The 26,284-nt window shown below is 45.5% G+C and overlaps 1 protein-coding gene across 1 annotated transcript; it reads left to right on the top strand.

The window, feature by feature from the left end:
- Window positions 1-9,761: 9,761 nt before the first annotated feature.
- On the top strand, window positions 9,762-25,910 carry LOC121135108 (guanylate-binding protein 6-like). Its single transcript, XM_040733433.1, has 12 exons — window positions 9,762-9,895; window positions 11,217-11,276; window positions 12,636-12,839; window positions 14,688-14,815; window positions 17,944-18,053; window positions 18,204-18,400; window positions 19,768-20,013; window positions 20,748-21,028; window positions 21,735-21,941; window positions 23,013-23,115; window positions 23,454-23,647; window positions 24,847-25,910. Exons 3-12 carry the CDS (start codon window positions 12,650-12,652, stop codon window positions 25,054-25,056), a joined length of 1,866 nt encoding a protein of 621 aa, XP_040589367.1. The 5' UTR covers window positions 9,762-9,895; window positions 11,217-11,276; window positions 12,636-12,649; the 3' UTR covers window positions 25,057-25,910.
- Window positions 25,911-26,284: the final 374 nt, after the last annotated feature.

The following is a 26,284-nucleotide window of genomic DNA, read 5'->3' as shown; positions in this document are numbered from 1 at the left end:
TTAGAATTTCTCACTGTTCTAAAAACAGGAGCCTGCTACATGTGGTGACCAGTTCTAAGTTTTGAGTTCTAGCAAGAAGGACATTTACACCCTAATGTTGCTTTACATCATAATGGCCTTTGAAAACAAATCCCTCTATGTGTTTCAAAACAGAGGGCTCAACTTTGTGGGGAGTTTTGAAACCTCAGTGAGGGGAACCTCTTCTTTTTGTCTTCAAATTCCCCATGAAGGTGTTAGAGGCACAGTTTCTGCAGGTCAAGGACCAAGGATGTGCACTGTGTAAAGGCGCCTGACGTTGTTGTGATTTGGATGGTGATTTCTCCGTGGTGCCCGGGAGACAGGGACTCATGTCTTTCAGAAGTAGCTACTTTGATGGGGGAACAAGACAGCAGTCACAGGAGCACCAAGCAAAGTGCTTGACCAAATACATTGGCTGATGTACCCCTCCCCAACTTAACATGCAAAATTAAATAACAGGCTTTGTGAACATTTGGGTTTTCCCAAGGTGCAAAAAAAAAAAAAAAAAACCAAAAAACAAAAACATTTGTTTGGGGGACTGTCGGATTGTGCCAGAGCCACAGGGTGATTACTCTTTTCTCTGTGTAAACCTCTTATGACAGAAGGTGCCCAGGAAGATCGAAAACCCCAGGATAACGGATTTCTTCTAATATGGAGCCCATGCGCTCTTGAGAAGGAGGCAACGGCAGAGTCTGAGATACCTGCCTTCACAGCCTGCAGGGGGCGATGTCCAATGAAGCAGCCATGGAAAACGCTTCTTCACCCCTTTGACCAATTTTCTGAGTGGCCATGAACCAATTTGTTGCACCCCCATCACATGCAGACACAGCGTCGTACGAAGCTTATGAAAGCGTACTTTCAAGCAGACTCAGTCATTTAATAAACATGCACTTCCTTTCCTTTGACACGTGCCTCCGTGGAGGCTGCTTGGAAGGTGCCGATGATCACGTGGCTGCGCCATGGTTACAGTTCCTGTGCTCAGAGGCATAAAACAGATCACAGTAGCAAATGTATAGTGAAATTCCTTGAGAGTATTCTGAAAGAGTACAGGGTCTAGCAGCAGGGTAGGAAGGCAGCTAGAAGTGGCCCGGTCAGTGGGCATTCGCTGGGGAAGGGATAATCCAGACCCATTTTTACTAAACACACAGCTACGCAGGAAATGCAGGAAGGGGGTTTGATGTTTTTGCTGTCGAACGCTCCAGTGTTGAAGCTGCCATGAAGTGAGACCACAGGATGGGCTTGCAGGAGCCAGGCTCGCTCCCAGGAGCCAGGCTGAGCAGGATCTTGCAGGTATGATAAGGATTTTACCCTAACCTCAACGGGAAACAGAATTTTTGTGCAATGAAAGCGGTTCGGATTAACTTGTTGTCTGTAGCTCTGACTGCACACAGAATGGATTAGAAATTTTTACTGCCTGGCCCATCTGTCCTCTGGATGTCTGTTTTGTGAGTCTGAAGTTGCGCCCACCGGAAGGCTGTCTTGGGTATCTATCTGTTTGACCCCGTGTCTGTCCCTGTGTGTCTGTCTGTCCCTGTGTCTGTTGTATGAGCGCTATGCGTCTGTGTGTTGTGTGCATGTATCCTTAACAAAGGCTTCCCTCTGCCTTTATCGAACAGCGCTGAAAACATCACCTGGGGGAAGGAATGGGACACTTGGAAGAGAACTTGAGCAGCTTTACAAGGGATTAAGTCACTGTGTTCGAAGGATCCAGATAACAAACATCATTGCTAATCAGCCACATCCATGAACGGTTGTTTCGACCTTTGCGGTAGAAGCTGTTTTCTACTTTTATATTTGCTGCTTTCAGCAAATACAAGATTGCAGTCCTGCATTAGCTTAGGTTGTGCCTGTTGACTACATGGGAAATCCAAGGATATTATGTTCGGTTGGTACATTGTTCTCCTTAAAGACAGTATATAGAGTTGTTTTACTTCAGCCCGACGCCAGCCGGAGTAATCAGAGGAGGGAGCCTCAAATGTGAAAATGTCTCCATAAGATCGGGCTGTAGACACGTCTGTAGGGCATTTTCTTAATTAGTGATTGATGGGGGAGGGCCCAGCCCATGGTGGGTGGAGCCATCCCTGGGCTGGTGGTCCTGGGTTCTTTAAGAAAGCAGGCTGAGTAAGCCATGGGGAGCAAGTCAGTGAGCAGCCCCCCTCCATGGCCTGTGCATCAGCTCCTGAATCCAGGATCCTGCCCTGTGTGAGTTCCTGTCCTGACTTCCCTCAATGATGAACAGTGATAAGGAAGTGTAAGCCAAACAAACCCTTCCCTCCCCAAGTTGCTTTCGTCATGGTGTCTCATCACAGAAAATAATAACCACTGAAGTAGAAATATTAAACTACACAAATGTAGGGATGTCCTACGATATTTATTGAAAGAGGAAACACTTACGTGAAAAGCCAAGAAAGCTGAGAACCAAAGGTTCGCACACTGCTCTCCAGGTCGAAACTGAAACTCAAAGTGAGAAAGAGTACCCTTCCCCTAGCTCTATTTACCCGTAAGGTCTACATATCCGTGAACACATCCACACGTGAGTGGTCAGCACTTATGGATACGTAAAATCACTCCCTACAATTCCCCTTTTAGTCTAAAGAAAAGATTTAGACTTAAGACAAAACTAAGTTGTATCAATATACAAAATGTCTCAAACATATATAAAGCATATATACATAGAAGGTGATAAATTACAATCTACCTATATCCTATCCTAAGCATATCTATCCCATCTAAACCCTAACTTATCTGAAAGAGATGCCCAAGTCTGAATACCTCCTTCCGATACCAACCCTGAATAATTGAAAACTAACACTAACAGGTGTAAACTATCATGCAATGTCAACAGTAGGGAACGGGGCCGTAGTAATCTCAAAATTTCTTCCTGCTGAAATGGGACGACGACCTCATGGGATCCTGTAGGAAAAGAAATGTCAGTGTAATGAAGGTCTCATTTGCATTCAGTCTCTGTATATCTAGAAAAACTAACTAACCTAACTGGAAGTTTTAACTGTTACGTCTGAGAAGAAGATGGGCATCGAAGAAACTCGTTGTGGAGTTTGCTTTCAACATGGCAAGATTAGCCATGTGGGCAAGAAACTGCTCTTGCTTGGACTGTTTGACTTGCTGTATAAACTGGACATGCAGGACCCACAGGAAAGTGACTACTGAACTCAGTCTTACAGGGTTCCTGCTTCATGGAAGAGTCTGCCAGACTTTCTGCAGGACACAGAAAAATGACTGACAGACTGGCAGATGGAAAGTTTGAAACTTCCTGCTTTGCTGAGAAGTCTTCCAGGCACACTGTGGCCTATGGGCTGAAGATGGATGCCCTAATGTTACAGAGGAACTTCGGGTGACTATCCAGGTAGTGAGATGTCTCTGTCAATTCTATGTATTATCCTTCTGTGGTCTTTGATGGAGTTGAAGACAGAGTAGTTATAATCATAGTTTTCCTTAGTTATGATAAAAGATAAATTACATATAAGACTTTAGACTTACACAGATAAGATAGATAATGAATACTTTCTTTAAATCTTACTAAATGTTAATGGAGAAAATATTGTAACTATAGTTCTTACTTGATAACTGTTCTGTTATATATAATTTGACTATGTTAAAGTTAAAACCTTGCCTTTTATTTAGACAGAAAAGAGGAGATGATGGGGGAAGTGTTTCTATGTATATGTCAATAAAGCACTGTTGGACAATAGGGAACAAGATAGGTAGAACTAGGAGTCTAGGAGGATTTTGGGAAATGTAGTGAAGAGAGTCATCACCATGTGATCTTCCTGGGAAGAGGACGCAAGATTCCGTTGCCGATAAGTTAAGACCTTATAAAAATATATATTAGTAATTATGGGTAAATATTTAAGTCAGAGCTAGCCGATTGGAAACCATGGCAAATGGCCAACAGCTTCATAATTAATGCAGTGTCTTGTGTGTTATTTGGGGGCTAAAGCGGCAAAGGAACCCAGGCAGGAATCCCGCAACAAACCCCAATGGATACAGGCAGGTTAAACAGGCTGAGCCCACAGAAGGATTCAGTCTCATGTGACATCGAGGTGTATTGCTAACTATGGCTCTGAGGTCCTGCCAAATTTCCAGCCTCTGAGGGAGTCAGAGAGACTTTCAGAATGTTGCATCATCGTAGAGGATGACAGCAGTAAGAATGGTGATGACACGATTGTGTCGAAATAAATTCCTGATGATGGAAACAAACAGCAACTAATGCTGGCTAAGGGACACAGAAAAGGGGGGGATACTTGTAGACTGATAGTAAATTAATACAATTGATTAATTATAGGAATCAGGATGGGAGTTCCCGAAAAATGAAAAAAAAAACAGGACTATCATGGATCCAGCTATTCTACTCTTTGTTACAATCCCCAAGGTTTCTAAATTATGACCCCACAGGGATACCTTACACCAGAAGCCAGTGTGCAGAATCAGCCAATGTATCCATCAAAAGATTAAAGTCCCCTCCACCACTCTATCCAGAGCTGCCATCTCCTACTCCAGGGTCCAGCCTGTCCAGGACCTAAGGTCACGAAATGGTGACACCCACATTCAGAATCAGTCTTTTCATCTCCACTAACCCAACCCTATTTCTAACCCTGTCATGTGACACTCCTGCTTTTGATTTTCCAATCTGATTTCCATGGTAATTATTAATTTACTGTCAGTCTACAAGTATTTCTCTCTCTCTTCCTGTCCATTGGTCAGTACTACATGTTCTTTTTATGTTTTTCTTAATAACAGCCATCTGACTGGAATTGTGATGGAGGATGTCCTCTGTATGCTGTGACTGTATGTTTCTCTTATTGGTTGATGAATAAAGCTGTTTTGGCCAATGGACAGACAGAATTTAGCTAGGTGGGAATTCGGAACAAAGATGAAGAGGGAAGGAAGACAGAGAACAGATGCCATGTAGCCGCCAGGAAGTCAAGATGCCAGGGACGTCAGTGGTAAACCAAGGCCACGTGGAGATACACAGATTATCAGAAATGATCTGTGTTAATAATTAAGAGAGAGCTAGACAGTAAGAAGCCTAACCCATTGGCTAAACAATTGTAACTGATATTAAGTCTCAGAGTGGTTATTTCATTAAGCAGGTGTGGTGATCCAGTAGGTGGGGAGAAAACTGGTCCCGTAGGACCTAGACTAGACAGACAAAAGTCACCCTCAACAGAATCTGGATGCTTTGACTTACATTTCCTCAACGACTAAGAATGTCGGTGTTTTCCATGTTCATTGCCTGCTTGTAGTTTTTAGTTTGAGTACTGTCATGTTCAAGTAATTTGACCATTTGTTGATTAATTCAGAAGCTTAATATTTTGAGGTGTTTATGTATTCTGGATATTAATTCATAGTAGTTGTATATGGGATACATGTTTTTCTGCCATTCAGTAGGCAGGTTTTCTCTCCACTCTGACAATTATCTCATTTTCAGTGTTTTAATTTTATGTGATCCCATTCATCAATCTTATTAGTTTTTTTTTTTTTTGGTGTGTGTGTGGATTGGTTTAATAAGGAGGTGAAGGGTAAATATCTAAGCAGGACAGGATAGGGGCCCTGGGAGAGAATCTGAGGCACAGGAGATTTGCCAGCAGACACAGAGGAAGTTGGCTGTAGAGTAGTGAGGAGAGCTAACAAGCCCTGTGGCAGGATGTAGGTTAATAGAGGGTGGTTAATTTAAGTTTTGAGAGCTAACAGGTGCCTTCAGCAGGTGAGGTAAAACAAACATCTTGATACATTGCATAAAACTGTTATCCCACAATCTTGTATCATACTCTCTAGTTAAGGCTTCAATCACTATTTTGAAGAGTGGAGAGAGTAGGCCTCCTTGTTGGGTGTCTGATTTGGGTGGAAATATGCATGTGTGTGCAGACGCTTGTTCCTCTGTGTGTGTGTGTGTGTGTGTGTGAGTGTGTGTGTGTGTGTGTGTGTGTGTGGTGTAAGTCAATGTTGGCCATCCTCTAACTCTCTTCACCTTAGGTTTGAGTCGTTTTCTGAAACATGAGCTTGCTGGGTCAGCTAGCATGGCCAAACCAGGGCAGAGAACACACCATCATCTTGGGTTGTGAGTGGCTTCTCAGAGCTTGCTGTTTCAGCTAGACTGGCTGACCAGGACCAAGAACTTGGCTTCTAGGGGTCTAACACAGATCGTCGTGCTTTGCATAGCAAATGCCTTACCAACTGAGTCATCTCCCTGATTATTCAAAATTGCTTTAAAAAGATGAAAATGGGGCTGGAGAGATGGCTCAGCCGTTAAGAGCACTGACTGCTCTTCCAGAGGTCCTGAGTTCAATTCCCAGCAACCACATGGTGTCTCACAGCCATTTATAATGATATCTGGTGCCCTCTTCTGGTGTGTAGGCATATATGGGGGCAGAATGTTTATACATAATAAATGAATATTTTTAAAAAGAGGTGAAAATGTGTTGTTGTCCTTTTTATTAATTCAGAATTTGTAATTTTTTCAGCAGAAAGCTTTGTCTGAATAGACGGTTCAGGCGCGTTCGTCCCTGTTTCCCAGAGGACAGCTTACTTTATTCCACAGCCTCATTTGTCCGCTCATTCTGCCTCTCTGCTGTTCCGAGCACACTGTGCAAACAGTTAGTTCTGCCACAGCAGATGGTTACAGAACTTTACAATACCTGTGTAGAGCATCTCTCCTCTTTTCTTGCCCAGGCTTTTCTTCAAGTTCTGTTTGCTCATTCCCCTAAGTCCAGCCCCTATGTTGGAAGCATTTAAAGACCCGGGGCATTTCCCAGCTCATGGTAACTGTAGAATGCTGTCTTTAAAAAAAGAAATCGAGTCCAGCACTGGTCCTCGAATTTGTAATCCTAGCCCTTGGGACGTTGAGGCAAGAGGAGTTTGAAGCCAACATGGCTTACGGAGTGGGTACCGGGACAGTTTTGGGGGTCTTTCTCTAGCAAAGCAAACAAACAGGAAAGTAGAGAATCTCAGAAGACTTTCTGTGTTATTCTTCAGTCTGTCTGTGTTGGGACTTACAGTTACAGATCAGTTACACACTGAGCTTTGCAATGTCCCCATTTCCCAAGTATCCCTTGATTCAGACACTCGTGTCCTGTCATAGCTTACCAAACAGTGCATGCATCCATATCTCTTTCTTAGATGGAAAGACCAATAGAAAACCTATCCTGTCACTGGAGCTGAAGGCCTCAACTGCACTCTGTCATCTCCACTCATCTTTAAAGGAAGATTGTACCCAGCATATGTGTTAGGAAATACAGAGGCAGTGTCACCACTGTGTACCAGGGACTTACGTAGCTTTTTTTACAATTGGTTTCACCTGTGCTTCATTTGATGATTTCTGTTCATAATACGTTACGAGTTGCTCATGATGTCATGGATTTCTATAAATCCCATCTTGATCTTCATAATAATTTTTTAATCTAGCCGTTGGTGCCTTATGGAAAGATGGTTTTGAATTACCACATGATGGCAGCGTGGGCAAGCACTTTCCTCCTCAGCCAGGGCTCAGGACACCCACAGAGAAACTGCTCTTCCTTGCACACAGGCTACATCTAGAAAAGGCCAGCAGGATATCCGCTCAAAAATCTGTGCTTCCTAGCTTCACCTTCGCCTGCCCTACCCAAGTCAGCTGAAGTCACGTGCCACACGCAGATGCTAGGCTTCCTCTCTGTTCCAAAGGGTCCTGCAGACCCAGGCAGGTGCTTTGTGTCACCCAAACCAGCCACATTTTGTGTGACATCTGGCCACTTTCTGTCAACCATATCTGTCTTCTGCTTTCCTTAAGCATTAGGAGCAGCTCTATGTTATTAAGAGGTAGACTATGAGTTGTGTAGACCTGGGCGTGGAGAGCTCAGTACCCAGCAAGAACTCACACGGATGAAAATCAAACAGGAGGAGGAAATATTCTCTCTCTCTCTCTCTCTCTCTCTCTCTCTCTCTCTCTCTCTCTCTCTCTCTCTCTCTGTCTCTCTCTGTCTCTCTCTCTGTCTCTCTCTGTCTCTCTGTCTTTGTCTCTCTCTCTCTCTTTCTCTCTCTCTCTGTCTCTTTCTCTTTGTCTCTCTCTCTTGATAATTCTGCTCTAAGGGGGGAAAAAGAAAGGATTTTGTTCATTGTTCCTTGAGTAGACAGAAGTAGAGCCCCGGGTTTGAATTGCAGGGTAAAGGGTAAGATGAGGATAGAGGGAACAGCGGCGACTGTCTCCACGTCACAGCATCTTATGGATGGAAGCCAAAGGTCAAATGGAAGGTGGGTCTGTCCCCCAAAATAAAACGTTGTAGGCAGCAGCTGCCTGCACTCATTTGCCGGTGATACGCGGACACTCCAGCCACGTCCCTGCAAGGCAGCCTCCATGAAGCTCTGCTTCCCTTTTTATGGGAGGAGCTGGCACAGACGAGGAGGGGAGTCGTGGAGAAGCCAGGGACACAGATGCTCTCCCTACACGGTGTCATGTCCCTGCGCTTTCCCTCCGCCACCTGCCATCGCCCTACTGTGCGCTTAGCTCATTTCCTCACTCCACAAACACGCACCCACTCAGTAGCGTTCTCCTCTGACTTTTGACCCGACCACGTGGTCTGTGGAGAGGGGCGGAGTCTATGTAGTGGGGAAGCACAAGAATTTAGACAAAAGGCAACAGTGGGCATTTCTGTTTATTACGTTAAGGGATATTCGCTTTCTCTTCTTCTTTGTTGTTTATCATTGTGTGCCCACATGCCAGGGTACCCACCTCGAGGCTGGAGGACAATTTTGTGGGGTCAGCTCCCTCCTCTACCTTACATGGATCCAAGATGGAGCAGTGTCTCCGGGCTTGTACAGCTGCAGCCTTTAGAGCGCTTCCCCAATGAGCTACCGCGCCGGCCCTACTTATTATTTTCCAAGTGATTCTTTTAAAAATGATTTTTATAAGGATAGTTTCCTCAGCCAAATTCCTGGAATCCAGTTGCAGAGAAGGAGGAGTGATGAGCAAAGGGGTCAAGACCGGGTCCGGGAAATCCACAGAAACAGCTGAACAAGGGGGAGCTCATGGATGCCAGACTGAGAGCCCCGAAACCAGTACGGGACTGACCCACACCCCCTGAACGTGGGTGTCAGTTAGGAGACCCGGACAGTCTATGGGACCTCTAACAGTGGAAGAGTGTTTATCTCTAGTGTATGAATGGACATCGGGTAATCATTCCCATAGAGGGATGCTCTCTCAGCCTAGACACAGGGGAAAGGCCTAGACCCTGCTCCAAATGATGTGACAGACTTTGAAGATCCCCCATGGAAGGCCTCACCCTTCCTGGGGAGCAGAAAGGGCATGGGATAGGGGGCTGGTTGGGGGCAGGGGAGGAGGTGAGGGAGAGGGAACTGGGATTGACATATGAAGCAATATTGTTTGTAATTTAGATAAAAATATATAGAAAAAGAAGCAAACAGAAAAAAAGAATAGCTTCAATTTTAGAAAAAGTCCTAAAAACACTAAACCTGTTTACCAAGGGAACACAGGGAATTTCCACAGAAAGGAACACACTTGCAACATTCCCCAGTTGTGTAATCTCCCTTAGTTTTTACTGTGCCAAGGACCCTGGGGAGGGAGTTCCGGCAAAGAGACTGTCAAAGTTCTCCTCAGTGCAAGGACTGCTGTCCCTCACTGCATTTCCTGCCCTCCCAATTCTTGGCTTAAGTCAACAAGACTTTGGATGAGTTCTCTTTCAGTTTCATTTTTGCTGAAGCATGTGATTTTTTTGCAGTGTGTGTGTGTGTGTGTGTGTGTGTGTGTGTGTGTGTGTGTGTGTTGGGTGTGCTTATAAAAACAGGAGCATAGGAAGATACTGGAAGGAAAGCAGAGGCAGCCTAGAGCAGCTGAGAAGTGTACTTGCAACCAACCTTTGGGGACCAGGTATGTTTACTTTGTCTTCCTTCACCTGGACTGGATTTCCAGTTAAAAGTGGCCATGGAGGGAAGGTTGGAAGAGGCAGGTTATGTCTTGTCTGGTCTGCAGGCGTCTGTGGCTGACTTTGGGGTTTGAAGCTTAGTGTCATTCCTTTGATTAGTGACATTGCACAGTGGCAGCCTGACACTGCAGACTCCCTGCTCTGGCAGCTTTGGGAACAGCCCTGGGAGGGAGCCCGACTACTGCCTTAGCCTAGACCACAGCCTCACCATCCCTGGCCAGGCTCACAGGCAACCGCAGTCAGAAGAACATCTTTCCTGTGTAGGAATCATCCGAGAAAATGTCAGCACAGGAGCTTGGTAACATCTATTAGAAATACATTTAGTTTCTGTCCACTACCTTTTATTAAGCATAAGTAGATAGGCAGACCCTCTTTGTGGATGTCTAGGGTGATGTGAAATATATACAAATAATATAGAGCTAAATGTATTTTTCGTGCTATTGATCTTACTCTTCTATTTATGGGTAAAGAAAACCTGTGACTTCACCTGTTAACCTAAATTCTCAGAATTCTGTACTTTGTCTTTCTTTGGCATAACGTCCTCAGGCTTATCTGTGTTGCAGTGTGCAAGAGAATTTAATTATTTTCTCTGGCTGAATAATATTCTATCATGTTACAATCACACTGTGTCCATCTACACACCTGTAGATAGTCTGTTGATGGGAGATTCAGTTATTTCCACATTTTGGGTGTTGTGAATATGGCTGCCATGATCATTGCTTTCCGAAGGTCTGTCCAAGCCCTCACCTGTGTGTTGTATGTAATCAAAGCAGAGTTCTTGGACCGAATGTTAGTACTCATTTCATAGGACACAAGACTACGCTCCGTGAGGTAGTATGACTCTCCACACTTAGCGGCAGTGCATGAACATCTAAGATTTTTTAATCCTGGTTTACATGTATTTGCTTTTGTATTGTGTGGTGACTGTCCTTCTGGGTACAAGGTGACATCTTTTGGTTTTGGGTGACACTTCCTCAGTGTTTCCTAAAGCCTCCTTATCATGCACTCTGGGATTGAAAATTATTGAGGAAGAAAATCAAATAGGTTTTAAAAGAGCCTCATTCTTGCTTAGACTGCAAACACAAGCGAAACCAAGCATGGGGTTTCAAGTAAATGTGTATGTTATTGGGAAGCAAGACTCAATATCAGTAAGTTACAAGAAGCCAAATCACACAATGAGATTATGTGACTATAGACTTTTATACCAGGCCCCCAGTGCCACAAGACAGAATACGTGTAACTAAAGTTTCTTCATTTGGCTTCCAGGCTTTCTTGTTAAAACTGACTCACTCATCGTCGTGGGAACACAGGCTCCTTATCTTTCAGGTGGGTCCTTCCCAGGTTGAGCATTGCATCTTCTTCAAATGCATTCTTTAAAATTTTAGAGTTTTCTTTTACGGAGTGATTAGCAGTATTTTATGTTATCTTGTGTGCTTATGGCCGATCCTGCTCCTTCTTTGGAGAAATGTCTAATCCAGTGTTTTGCCCATGTTAAAACTGAGTTATCTGTGAGGAATTTAAAGAACGCTCCTTGTTTAAAACAATCTTAAATTTGTGTAATGTTTTACCTCATATGTAATGTACAGGACTCATCAGCCATTCTCGGGTTTCCTTTTTATACTCTTTTTATAAATCATCTAGTGTACAAAAGTTCTTAATTTTACAAAGTGGATTTTATCTACTTATTCACTCATGTTGAGATTTTGGTATCATACTCAAGAAATAAGCCCTGCTTGAAATCCAAGTTAGGTAAAGCAGAGACCAGGTTAGCCCCAGGTGAGCCTGTTGCAGCAATTACTGCTTGTTCCCTGTAGACAGAATCTGTGACAGATAGGGGGTGGGGTTAGACAGTGAAAAGTCAAGTAAATCCACATGGGGTCCACACTGTCTATTCACCTGCACATGTCAGTGTCTGTGTAATTCATGGGTGTCTTACAAAGTTCCTATACATTATCAGCCTCTTTAAAATCTGTTCACAGAGGAAACAGGGCTTAGAACCCACTGGTCTGCCATTTTGCTGGGCCGTTTAGGTTTTGATCTCCTTGGCAGTATGCACTAATCCCAAACTAGTAGGTACTTAACAGATTTTGGGAGGTCACATGCTAAAGATGTTCATTCCAACCAAGCCTTAGCATATTGTTAGACCTTAACGAAGGTAATCGTTGTTTGGGTTTCTTTACATTGAGGTGAAACCTCATACGTTGGGGAAGTCTTATGTCAATAAAGCACTGTTGAGCCAATAGGAATCTAGATAGGTGGGACTAGGAGTCCAGGAGGACTCTGGGTAGGAGAAACACAAGTTCCAGATGTGATGCCATGGGGTAGGGAGCCTGGAAACTTCTCCGGTAAGAGACATACTTAGATTAACAATTATGGGGCAATTACTTAAGTCAGAGCTAGCCAGTAAGAAACAAGCAAGGCCAACAGCTTCATAATTAATATAGCCTTCTGTGTGTTTATTTGAGACTGATGCGGCTCTAGAACCAGGCTGGCGGGAAGGCTTCTCTCAAGGAAAAAGCTTCTCTTTACACTCATAGATAATGGAGCCATGTGTTACTGAAGGAAGAGGAGAATGTCCTCCGTATCTATTCACTGACAATAGGAAATGTACAAATGTCATCAGTCCTAAGACATCTGGGACTGATGCATAGCATGGCTTTGTATACTAATTGCAGTTTCTTCTAGTGTGGCAAGTTGCTATGGCCAGTGGACCGCAAATGATGGCCCCTATTTGTCTGGTGGAAAACAAAAAGGAGCGTCTGTCTGTGAACCAGAAAGCCGTAGAGATTCTAGACGAGATTTCTCAGCCAGTGGTAGTCGTGGCCATCGTGGGACTGTACCGTACTGGGAAGTCCTACCTGATGAACCGTCTGGCGGGACAAAATCATGGTGAGTGGCACGCTGGTTACTAGACAAAGGTTTGCCTGTCTTTGTCACAGCATCTTAATTCTTACTTCTTTATTTTATATTTTTCCTCTTCTTGTGTGTCTCTGCTTCAGAACCCACACCAATTTGAATAGTTTGTAAAAAAAAAAGTGACTTTTGATTCATTTGTTGGTTGGCCTGGTTATAGCTGATTAGTTCCACCTGCTCTTAAACCAGTGAGGATTCTCCAGCCTCTGCTCCCTGCCTACAGGGATTATGGGTGTGTCCAACTGTGACTGGCTCAGAACCTTCTCACTGCAGCCACCAGAGAGCTCCATGTTTTCTGATTGGTGGTCCCTCCTTGTTTCCATTTGGAGCCCTGGTGTGGCCTCACTCTCACGTTAAATGTCCCCTATAGCCTGAGATGGGCCACTCGTGAGCTAGGACGGTGTCTGGAAAGATGGAGCACCATTTTGAGTGTTGAGCTTCACTCACTGTCAGTTCTACAGCTCACATCTGCTTTCCCGAGCGTCGTCCTCTTGGGTGCTTTGTCGAAGCTGTGTCCAGAGCACCAGAGAGCACAACTTAAGGGGAGGGATGACTCTGGACACTCACTGGAGTCATTGACCCTGGCACCACACGGAGGCAGCTGGAGGACATGGAAGACAGATGTCAGAGGCTGAGGAAGGGACCGGGGACCCAGTCCTAAGTCCAGTATCACTCCGCTGGTACTTTGTCCTCCAGTTAGGCTTCAACTCTTCAATTCACATCTTTGGAATCCCTCAAAATGGTGCTGGCTGCTGAGCACTGACATTTTAGCCCAGGGGGACTTTGGGCACTGGTGTTTTAATAAAGGGGGTTGCTGTGCCCTGACATTTTAGAACATGAGGCCATGGAGCACTGACGTTTTAGCACACGAGGTTTCTGGACAGTGAGTTTTAGCACACAAGGTTTCTGGACAGTGAGTTTTAGCACAGGGGCTTCTGGACAGTGAGTTTTAGCACACGGGGCTTCTGGACAGTGAGTTTTAGCACACAAGGCTTCTGGACAGTGAGTTTTAGCACACAAGGCTTCTGGACAGTGAGTTTTAGCACACAAGGCTTTTGGACAGTGAGTTTTAGCACAGGGGCTTCTGGACAGTGAGTTTTAGCACACGAGGTTTCTGGACAGTGAGTTTTAGCACACAAGGTTTCTGGACAGTGAGTTTTAGCACACAAGGCTTCTGGACAGTGAGTTTTAGCACACAAGGCTTCTGGACAGTGAGTTTTAGCACACGGGGCTTCTGGACAGTGCGTTTTAGCACACGAGGCTTCTGGACAGTGAGTTTTAGCACACGGGGCTTCTGGACAGTGAGTTTTAGCACACAAGGCTTCTGGACAGTGAGTTTTAGCACAGGGGCTTCTGGACAGTGAGTTTTAGCACACGGGGCTTCTGGACAGTGAGTTTTAGCACACAAGGTTTCTGGACAGTGAGTTTTAGCACACGAGGTTTCTGGACAGTGAGTTTTAGCACACGGGGCTTCTGGACAGTGAGTTTTAGCACACAAGGCTTCTGGACAGTGAGTTTTAGCACACGGGGCTTCTGGACAGTGAGTTTTAGCACACAAGGTTTCTGGACAGTGAGTTTTAGCACACGAGGTTTCTGGACAGTGAGTTTTAGCACACGAGGTTTCTGGACAGTGAGTTTTAGCACACGGGGCTTCTGGACAGTGAGTTTTAGCACACGGGGCTTCTGGACAGTGAGTTTTAGCACACGGGGCTTCTGGACAGTGAGTTTTAGCACACGAGGCTGTCCAGCACTGATGCTGTAGCACACAAGGCTATCTGTGCAGGAAATGCACATACAAACCCTGCCTCCTTACCTCTCCCTCAGGCTTCCCTCTGGGCTCCACCGTGCAGTCTGAAACCAAGGGCATCTGGATGTGGTGTGTGCCCCACCCCACCAAGCCAAAGCACACGCTGGTCCTCCTGGACACCGAGGGCCTGGGGGACGTGGAGAAGGTAGGGTGAGGCTAAGGCTGACCATTATGAACCCTGCCTGATGTGTTCATAAACAGATTTATGTTCTACAGACTGAACTACACAGGTGAGATAAATACTGATCTAGTTAGATTTCACTCTTAGATAAGGTCAGATTTTTTATTTTATTTTATTTTATTTTTAGACAGGGTTTCTCTATGTTGTCCTGGGTGTCCTAGAACTTGTCTGTAGATCAGGCTGGTCTCAAACTCATAGAGACCTGCCTGCCTATGTATTATATTAGGGAAAATTATGCTTTCATTTCTTGTCATTTGGGTGAGTGATTTCATTCAATCCAAGAAAAGTTTATTTAGCAATTACATTCCTGGGGAGTAGTTAGGTATTAGTGAACAAAACAAAGGATTTTCCTCTGAGAACCCTCTAGTTTCACTGAGAATCCCACCTGGGTGTACGCTGATACAGCCCAGTACCTGGGGAGAAGCAGGACAGAGAGAGGAAGGGCTGTTTGGGGCAGCATCTGACCTCTGAGCTCCAGAAGGAGAGCTGGGCTGGAACTTTTGAGCTGGCCTGTGTTGGGTCAGGTGTGTTGAGTCTCTGTCTCTCATGCCTGCCCACCACTGGACGTCTGCCCTGGAGGCCTTGCCATTCAAGGTGCTGGCTTCTTGTGCCCTGATGCCCATCAGTACTCCCGCAGCTGGAGGAACAAGGTCCTCCGTTTTAAGGTGACCCGGGCAGACGGTGCTACTTCTACTAGGAGCAGTCAGGTAGAAGGATGCTTCCATGAGAAGATGGATGACTTCAGCCCATCTCAATGGAGGAAGAACGACTTCTGTCTTGTCACCTGAGAAAACTAGGATACATTTTGGAGATGGGGTTAAGTAGTTAGGCTTACACTTTTGAGAGACATGTCTTTATGTGTAGGATGTGTGCCAGCCTGTGGTACATGCATGTGAGCACAGGCATCTTCGGTGTTCAGAGGCTTTGGATTCCCCGGGGGCTGGAGTCACAGCAAGTCAGAAGCAGCCTGGTGTGGATGCTGGGAACAAACATCAGCCCTCTGGAAGAGCAGCAAGTGTTCTTACCACTGAGCCATCTGTCCAACCGCTTGGATTCGCATTTGTTTTTATGGTGAAACTTAACCACCTGTCCATAGGGCGTTCAGGAAGTTCTTGACAGAGCTGACCCTGCAGGCAGTGAAGGCACATGTTTCTCCCACAATAACTACTTGGATGAATTTGGTTTTCTTAAGTATGTGAGACGTTGTGTGGTTCATTGGGTGACTGTGGACCTGTGTGTGTGTTAGGAACACGCCACACCTCTTTCCAGCCTCATCCGGGTCCCAGAGACTAAAATGCACTGTGTGGCTGGTGCAGTAAGAGGCTCCCCACCCTGCCTCATCTGGCCTCAGGTTCATCCTTTCATTCCTCCCCTCGGTGTTAGACGTCTGAGAGCAGTGTCTGAATTCGCAGGTTTTCCATTTTCCTCCAGAGGGGCATTAGTAGCACTGCATATTTGTAATTGGCTCATGTCATACAGCCCACTGCTCTAAGATTTACACATGTTGTTTCCAGTGGCAGGCTTTCTCTCCTTTTTAAATGCTGTGTTGGTATTCCTCATTGTCTGTACCCGTCCAATGGGAGCAGGCATAGTCCGTTGACGCTCTGACTATTGTATACATTGATGGGATTCAGCACTCTATCCCGAGACGCACACGTCCATGGTCACCTCACTGCTCTCTTTGCGGTGTCTCTTAGCAGCACTTTAAAAAGGAATTTGAATAAACCTCACTGTTCTGACAACTACAGCCTAGTAACTTGTTCTAAGTCAGGGTGTGTGCTGTTGCTCTTCCTCAAGATTAATGTGGTTAAAGAGGGTATTTTGTGATTTCCTGTGAGTTGTAGGACTTTACTTTATAAAGAATATCGTTGGCAATGTCTGTAACTACTTTTAAACCATCTGTGAAGCAGCAGGCATGTTTTTAAAACTAAAGTTCCATCAGGACTCTGTGTCTACTTGTCTTCTAAGCTGGGACTTTGATTTGTCCCAGTGCAGGTGCTTGTAGGCTCTGTGACATTCCCTATGAGATCACCTGTGATGTGACAGTTTCTGTGAGGTCACCTGTGCTGTGAGTGTCTGTGAGGTCACCTGTGCTGTGAGTATCTGTGAGGTCACCTGTGCTGTGAGTATCTGTGAGGTCACCTGTGCTGTGACAGAGTGTGTGAGATCACCTGTGCTGTAACACTGTATGAGAAGTCACCTGTGCTGTGAGTGTCTGTCAGGTCACCTGTGCTGTGACAGTCTCTGTGAGGTCACCTGTGATGACACTCTCTGTGAGATCACCTGTGCTGTGAGTGTCTATGAGGTCACCTGTGCTGTAAGTGACTGTGAGGTCACCTGTTCTGTGAGTGTCTATGAGGTCACCTGTGCTGTGACACTCTCTGTGAGGTCACCTGTGCTGTGACACTCTCTGTGAGGTCACCTGTGCAGTGACAGTGTCTGAGGTCATATGGGAATCAGTACATAAAGCTTGTGCAATCATTTGTTTTATTGCTCTTGGCCTTTCTGATCCATAGGATGAAATTGCAAAGCAGTTTTAAATGCAGTTCCCTGATGGCTAAGACTGTTGAACCTTTTATTATGTGTTTCTTAGTGTTTGAGTTCTATGCCCAAGTTTTAAATTGGACTATTTGTTTTCTTCATGTTCAATTATTTGTTTGTTTTTGCTTTCAGCTCTCTATATATTCTGAACATTAACCATCTATCTGATGTTTAATGGTTATAGAATTTTTCCTATTCATAAATCCTGCCTTCTAATTTCTCTCAATGACTATGAGACCTGGGTCCTGTTGAGAAAAATCTGCTCTTGAGCAAATGAGTCCAAGCCCATTCCCCATCCTCTCTCCCTTATGAGTCAGGGTGTCTTATCTTACAGTGAGATCTTTGCTCCACTTGGAGCTGTGTTCTGTGTACAGCGATGTGGGTTCAACCAAGCTTCTCAGGTGACCTCGATACTTTCTCTATCCAGCAAACACACTCTTTCTCCATCTGCTTTGGACTTCGAGTTCTTGGAATAACAAGGCCACAGGGCCAATCCAAATGGACTCCTGGAGAGAGCTCTCCTCAGCCCTCTGTTCTCCCATGTCTTCCAGGGTGACCCTAAGAATGACTCGTGGATCTTTGCCCTGGCCGTGCTTCTGAGCAGCACCTTGGTCTGCAACAGCATGAGCACCATCAACCACCAGGCCCTGGAGCAGCTGCAGTATCCTTGCAGGACCTGAGCCCCAGGCTTCCCTGACTGCTCTGCATGCATTTGGAGACTCTCACCTGAGCTGTCACTGTGTGTCTTATTTTTCCTAAGAGAATCATGAGGATGTGTGCATGAATTCACTTTTCCTTAACTGAGTGCCAGTTATGTCACAGAACTCACTGAGCTGATCAGGGCAAAGTCTTCCCCAAGTCCTGATGGGATAAAGAATTCCACAGAGTTCGTGAGTTTCTTTCCAGACTTTGTCTGGACTGTTCGGGATTTCATGCTGGAGCTGAAGTTGGATGGACACAGCATCACGGAGGATCAGTACCTGGAGAATGCCCTGAAGCTGAACACAGGTACAGGAGGGGCTGGGGTGAGGGCTGGGATCTGCTGAGCTGCTCCCATCCTCTGTGGGGTCCTTCTGTATTGCAGTGGGATTGAGGTCTGCAGAGAGGCTGACAGGTCATTGGCTGATAATGTCTGGGAACTGGGTTTAATTTCTTTTGAGAGAAGTAGAGCCTGGAACACAGCAAAATCAATCCTAGCTAAGGTCTTTAAAGTTTGTATGAGCATCTAGAGCATACGGCATCCAAAACTTCTCCAAGTCCAGGCCTCTGTATTGCTGATTTTTATATCTGCCTTCCTTTAAGAAGCAGTTGGATACATAATTCTCATTCATACAGTGATCATAGACAGCCCGTCTCAAAGAGTTATGCATTGTTCTTCTCATGGAGGAACATTGGTTTTTAGGGCTGGGTTGGTTGTGTTGTCTGTAAAACAGCTATGTTCTAAGTACACTGACAGATGTTCTTTCCAGTCGACGCCTTCTCAGTGTCCATCACGTTTATCACAGTAGTCTGCTTTCACTCATTCCGCGGTGTCTGTGTCAGTTATAATCATGATCCATGAACTGTTTCTAATAGACGTTATTCACCCGAGAGGAGCTGATGAAGCCTTGTGTGGAATGCCATTTCTGATTTGCCCTCTGCTTTCACTTTTCTGTCTGTGCTTTCTCCAAGCATTAAAAACATAGTAGGTGGGAAAGCATTCCAGTTTCCCGTGAGAAACCTGCTTCTACATGGAGACCCATGACCCCATATGCACGGACACAGGACAACATGCATACATACCCTACACCCATCTGCATAAGAGAAAGAAACAAAATTCCCAATACAGCACTTTCCTGAAGTGCGGTGAGCCGATGACATTAAGGAGGAGACAAAGACATCAGGAGGGCTCTCAGTCAATACTGGAGACCCCAGGTTTATTCCAGAATCATCTTAAATAACTATCCACAAGCGGGGTACTGGCAGAAGACATCTATTATCATGTATATAGAGCTGAAACCAACTCTTTCCTTTAATCCCAGAGACACTCCTAAGCTGCACACACTCAATCTCAGACACCTCATGTCAGCACATCTCACTAGCCTTCAAGGTGGACGTAGCTTTGCCCAGGCCTAGGTCTTTTGTTGCACAAACTAGGTGCCATGGTCAGGTCTGTGGATCTCACCCACGTGCTCTTCCAGAGAGTGAAATGTCTCCTGAAATGTCTCACCAGACTTCTGCCAAGTGCAAGCTTGCTATCCTTTGACATGCAAAGAAGTGTTGCGTGTGTCTGGCGCAGAGACCTGTGAGTGCAGAGCACTCACACAGACAAGAGCCCCTGACATTGCTCTCTGCTCTGAGACTCTTCCCCCTGCTCTCTGTTTCCCCAACACCAGGCAACAATCCCAGAATCCAAGCATCCAACTTGTCCAGGGAGTGCATCAGACATTTCTTTCCTAAACGGAAGTGCTTTGTGTTTGACCGGCCAACGAGTGACAAAGGACTCTTGCAAAAAATTGAGACTGTCTCAGAAGACCAAATGGATCCCAAGTTCCTGGAACAAACAAGGGCTTTTGTTTCTTACATCTTCACTTATGCAAAGATCAAGACCCTCAGAGAGGGAATTAAGGTCACTGGGAATCGTGAGTGTTTCATTTTGTTTTTGAAGATACCTCTGTATAGAGTAGTATACGGTGAATTTATTAGTATGTGTATATTTTTAAAAATTATCTATACAATGATAATATACTTGTATCCCTACTCTGAAAAAAATCTATGTTTTGTGCTTAAATGTAGATTACAAGTCCTTCTTTAAAGACTTCACCACTAGTATTATGTCAGTAACATACCTATATAAAATTCCCAACTAATAATAAAGTCACTGGTGAAAAGGGACTTAATCACCTATAAAATCGGTTTTAAACAACTAAAGATGATATATTCTATTTTCTTTGGGGCTCTCTCCTATATTAATTATTTCTTGAATGACAAAGAGAAATGTAATTTGGAAATTAAAATAGTTCCAATATAAATCCTAGTGTTTAGGCTGTGCAAATTGATACTATTAAGAAATCATGTGATATGTGTTTCCTTGTTAGTTCATACAATCCATTTTCCTCTAAAGTTTCAGATGCAAAATTATATTATTCATACAGTAGAATTTATTACATGGAGATGAATTTTAACTTGTAGCGTTATGAACTAGAAAAACACAAATACAAAAGAACACTATGGAAAAGATTGGTGGCTTGCCGAGGGAGGGGTGTGTGTGGATGTGAGTCTGTGTATGAGTGTGCAAATGTAGCTATGAGATTTAGAAGTGTAGTCTTATACTTGTAACTTCATATTTATCACCCAAAACTCCTGGCTCATAAAGGACTGGGGACTCTGGTGACCACCTACGTGGAGGCCATCAACAGTGGAGCCGTGCCTTGTCTGGAAGACGCTGTGACAACTCTGGCCCAGCGTGAGAACTCAGCAGCTGTGCAGAAGGCCGCTGACCACTACGATGAGCAGATGGCCCGGCGACTGAGGCTCCCCACAGACACGCTCCAGGAGCTGCTGGGTGAGCACACAGCCTGTGAGAAGGAGGCCATTGCTGTCTTCATGGAGCACTCCTTCAAGGACGAAGACCAGCAATTCCAGAGGAAGCTGCTGGTAATGTTTGTGTCGTTAGCTCTCATGACTCTACCCCGTCAGGACTGTAGCACGGCTGAGTCTTCATCGAGCACAGGTGTAAACTCTCACGACTCTACCCCGTCAGGATTGTAGGCGGCTGAGCCTTCATTGACCACAGGTGCAATGAGCATCTCTGCGTCAAAGACTGCATGTCCCCTCTTAAACAACGCCTGAATTTTTATCCAGAAATCTGTAATGGCTGGAATAATGAGTATATGGTGTCCTAAATCCTTCACCCAGCTGATGTTTGTGGATTTCAGTTCTGCCCAGAACACCTACAGCTCATCCCTGAACTTGCTGTATTCTTCTTCTATGAAAGAAGAAGACCTCTAGTTTCTCACTAGAGTCTCACTGCAGGTCACTGCTCATCTATGGCTCCTTGTCATATCATGGTGTCATTGAAGGCAGAATTACAGGCGGTGACACCCACAAGGAACCAGAGATGTAAGATGCAGATCCATCTTTTTACAGAAAGTTAGGAGGTTAGAACTTATAGGGCATTTACTGTGGTCCTGCGTAGATTTTTTTTAGGATCCTCATTCAGGTCTTAGCATCTCACATACACTTGAGGTCTTCTTACACTGGAATGCATTCTCATGGGAAATAGGTTGACTCTTGTCCAGTTTCTGGGAATTTTATCTCTTCTGTCCTTCAAAGTGTGGAATTCTGTACGTTTCCCTTGTAGGAATTGATAGATAAGAAGAGAATAATTTTCATGCTACGGAATGAAGAAGCATCAGATAAATACTGCCGTGAAGAACTCAATCGGCTTTCAAAGGCTTTTATGGAAAATATTTCAACATTTTCAGTTCCTGGAGGACACGGGCTCTACATGGAAAAGAGGGAACAGATTGAACATGACTACTGGCGGGTGCCCAGGAAAGGGGTGAAGGTGAGGAGCAGGGAGCACGGGACAGGGGTGAGGAGCAGGGAGCACGGGACGGGGTGAGGCATAGGGAGCACAGGACAGGGGTGAGGTGTAGGAGCACAGGGCAGGGGTGAGGCATAGGGAGCACAGGACAGGGGTGAGGTGTAGGAGCACAGGGCAGGGGTGAGGCATAGGGAGCACAGGACAGAGTTGAGGCGTAGGGAGCACAGGGCAGGGGTGAGGTGCAGGGAGCACAGGGCAGGGGTGAGGTGCAGGGAGCACAGGGCAGGGGTGAGGCGTAGGGAGCACAGGTACTATGATCCGGGGAAAGGCGCTGTCATAAGACCTGAGCACAGCACTGCCTGAGAGGAGTAAGCAAACACGAGCACATCAGGGCGACTTCAGCTTCAGGTCGGTGCTTTCGACAAAACCAGGGCTTTGCAAAGCAAGGCAAGTGCTTTACCCTCAAGTCCGTCACCAGGACCCGGCTCAGCTAAACGAGGCTGCTAGTTACTGTCAACTGTTGGAAATATTCTTGTGTATGTTCTGATGAATCACTTTGTGAGTCTGTCAGGTTGGCCTACCTATGGGGTGCTAATACATGTAAGAACACACCTAACACATTACTCCATTGTGGGCACCATGGTGAGCTCTTTCCTCAGACCTTTCTCTAGTTATCTTAAACGCCCTGGGTGATGCCCAACACTATTGTGGACAGTTTACAGACCTGTTCCCGATGCCCAGGTGGGTGAAGTGACTCACCCATGAACACATCCAGCAAGAGCAGAGGGGAGTGAAGCCCACATAGGGATGGCCCACTTTACACGGGGACGCAGTATCTGAGAGCATCACAGGCTGCAGTGAGCACAGCTGCCCGTGACGTGGACAGGCTGCATCTGGGAGAGTCTGAGGCTGGTGGCACTAGCGGGATGAACGGAGGAACCCTGGACCAGGAAGTATGCCGTCCCACTGAGGAGCATGGGCATCTGCAGGCTGCACCATAGCGTTTTTACAGCGCCGACAGTGAAGACTGCGTAGACTCACACAGGTACTCTCCCAGGATTTATCAGGGTTCTTCGCTCTTTGGTCCTACAGGCAAGGGAAGTCTTCCAGAGTTTTCTGCAGTCACAGGCCACCATCGAGAGTTCCATCCTGCAGGCAGACACAGCCCTCACCGCTGGGGAGAAGGCCATTGCAGGTACAGGAGCATGTCTCTTGGCTTTCAGGAGGGGTCAGATTCCTGCCATGGCTTCCTGATAGACGCCTCAGATGAGCAGCCCTCCATCCTTCTGTGCATGCTCACTCTGAGAGCAACAGGAAGTCCATCTGTGTTTCAGATGGGCAGGGTCTCCTCCATCACCCCCAGGAGCTCTCTCTCCATGGTGGGGGCCAGTGTGGAGTCTGGAGTTTCCTTCCAGATCTGAATTGCTCTCTGGGTTCTGGAATGTAGACATTTTACTTGACCCATCATCTCTTTCTTCCTCATCCACCCGGAATCCCCCATCCCTGCTTCCCTCCCTGATCTTCCTGGGGCAGAGGAGCGGGCCCAGAAGGAGGCGGCTGAGAAGGAGCAGGAGCTGCTGAGACAGAAGCAGAAGGAGCAGCAGCAGCTGATGGAGGCTCAGGAGAGAAGTCACAAGGAAAACCTAGAGCAGCTGCGCACAAAGCTGGTGCAGGAGAGAGAGCAGCTCATCAGAGACCAGAAAACGATGCTGCAGAAGCAGCTGCAGGTGGGAATCCCCGTCCCCCAGAGGTCTTCCTACCTTGGGGAGCAGGCAAAAGTTTGTAGCCTGGTCATGAGAGGAAAACCCACCAAAATGTAGTGTTGCTATGGATGTCCCCCCATAGGATCTCAGTTGCTCCTTTGGGTTTTAGTGACTGTATCATTTGATTTACTCTCAGGATATTTAAAATTGATCTCCTGGGGTCTCACTAAAAATAATCCCCAACCAGGCAGTTTCATATGGGTCAGCCATGGGTCTGGGTTCTCAAGGCCCATTTATCAGGCACCTGAATACTCACCCACCCCCTCCCCACCCAAAGATGATCTATGCTGACGTAAAACTGAACGAAATGTCCAGTTTGAAAGCACAGGGAATTAGCAGCTTCTGCAGGGTCTGTAGCTGTCTCCAGAGTGCACAGCCTGTTGGAGGCAGCACATGGCTTAGCTGTTAGTGTTCATGCATTGGCACTGGCCTCTCTTGGGGGTTCTGACAGGGCACGCCCTCAGCTGCAGCCACTAAGAGAACCACCTGTGCACATTCACTATGTTCCCTTTTAAAATGCCCCGCCCACCTCCCGACATCCTCTCTCTCTCTCTCTCTTTCTCTCCCTCTGTCTGTTCCTCTCTTTCTCCCTCCCTCTGCATCTCTCCCCCTCCTCCCTTCCTACTCTCTCCTGCTGCTCCTGTCTCCAGAGGCTGGGTCTTCCCTCTTGCCTTTCCCCCTCTTATGATCCCTTAAACTAATAAAAATCCCCTTTGCTTGAACCCTGTTGCATGGGGTCTTTCTCTCACAGGCAGCTTTTCTTAAATTAAAACAATCGGAGTGATTCTGTCATTGCCCATGAGCAAACACAATGCTAGCAGAGGTCTAAATCAATGGGTCTGTTGCCACCATCTGTATGGTGCGGTTGCCACACTCTCTCAGTGGTCTGAGGTCTGCACGATCCAACCTCCTTCAGTGGGCGTGAGTGTAGGAACGTCTGCACACCTCTGCCAGCACTGCAGCCAGAACACACACTGTGGGTCAACATCCGTGAAGTGCCAACTCTCCTTCCCACAATGTGTAGGCCTAACTCACAGGAAATTCTTCATGTAAGAGACATCACGTAGGGAACACCAAGGCCCCTTGCTAAAGGTTTAAAGCTATAATTCTTACAATGCTGGGATTTTATGATATTTTCTGCTCTCTCTTGGTTACTGTTTTAGGATCAAAAGGCTTTGCTTGAAGAAGGATTTAGGAAAAAATCTGAGGAAATGAATGGAGAAATACAGCGACTGAAGTATAACATCGAAGATATGAAAAGAAATAGTGGTTCTTTTGTAGATAATATTATAAGAGGATTTGCTACAGTGATTTTTGCTCCTGCTTTATTAGTTGCAGAGGTTGTAAAAGGCTTTTTTCCCATATTTAAATAGGATCCACTCTTCTTCACTCTTCTTGGGATGAAATGGCAGACTGTTAATATATACTTTGTCTTATTTTGAAGCTTCATGTTTTCATTTTCATTCAGCAAATTTAAACATAAAAAGTGCTTATGAGAACATCTATGCCCCTCCCATATTAGATAGATCACACACACACATACACACACACACACACACACACACATATATATTTTTTTTCACAGAAAGGGTATGCTTTCAGGGAACAAATTTTGGAACCCTTCCTATGGAAACTAGTTATAAGTCACTGTGTGTTCTGGCAGTTACTGTTGGTCAACTGGACTGGCTATAGAATGATTCAGGACACAAACTCTTCTGCATCCTGTGAGCACCGTCTGTTCTAGGTTAGCTTGTGAGGATCACCTCAGGTTACTGTGGTAGGAAACCCACCCCATGTGTGGACAGCTCCATGCCTGTGGACTGCGGACAAAGTTACAGGGTGAGAGCAAGCTGGGCACTAACGCCCACCTCTCGTGACGTCCTGACTGTGGATGTCATGTGGTCATCAGCCTCAGCTTCTTTCCTATGCCTTCTCCGCCACGCTGAACGTATCAAGTGGTATCATGAACCATAACAAGTGCTTTATTTCTTAAGTTGCCGTTGCTGGGGTATTTTGTACTGAAAGAGGAAAAGTCATTGGTGTCATTGTAATAGGGATACATTTGGAAACTACCTAAACGTCATTGAATATGATTGGTAACATATTTTCATGTGCCATCCTTGATCTTGGAGTACTATATAGTCAAGTAACAAATGTCTGTCAAGCTTTCTCTATACTAATGTAAATTGAGCTAAAAGGTTTCTTATAAAATAAAGTCAAAACGACACATAGTAGTGTGATTATTATTTAAAACTCTTCTCTTCTATGAAAGTGCCCAGGAACAGATGCAATGCCTTCTGGGAGATTAATGAAGAACCTGATCCTTAGGCTTCCTTTAGGGAGGACAAATTGGAATGAAAAGTTGAAGAGACACACGCATTTCATTATGTCCTCAGTCTTAGAGGTTTCATGAAGAAGGCTGGGACAACAGTATATTCACATTTTAGAAGAGTGATAAGCTAAAATTCACTATTACATGATGACATTTCTGTTTCTAGAAATGGCAGAAGCTTTTAGAAGACAACTAAGATGAGGACTTGGGGGCCAGGAAGCAAAATGTTTGCATCTCAGTGCTGTTTTTTCTTAGTGGCTTTAAAAATA

This window comes from Mesocricetus auratus, unplaced genomic scaffold (genome assembly GCF_017639785.1).
Source record: "Mesocricetus auratus isolate SY011 unplaced genomic scaffold, BCM_Maur_2.0 Super-Scaffold_100031, whole genome shotgun sequence".
NCBI lineage: Eukaryota > Metazoa > Chordata > Mammalia > Rodentia > Cricetidae > Mesocricetus > Mesocricetus auratus.
This window is presented reverse-complemented; position numbering and strand designations above follow the sequence as displayed.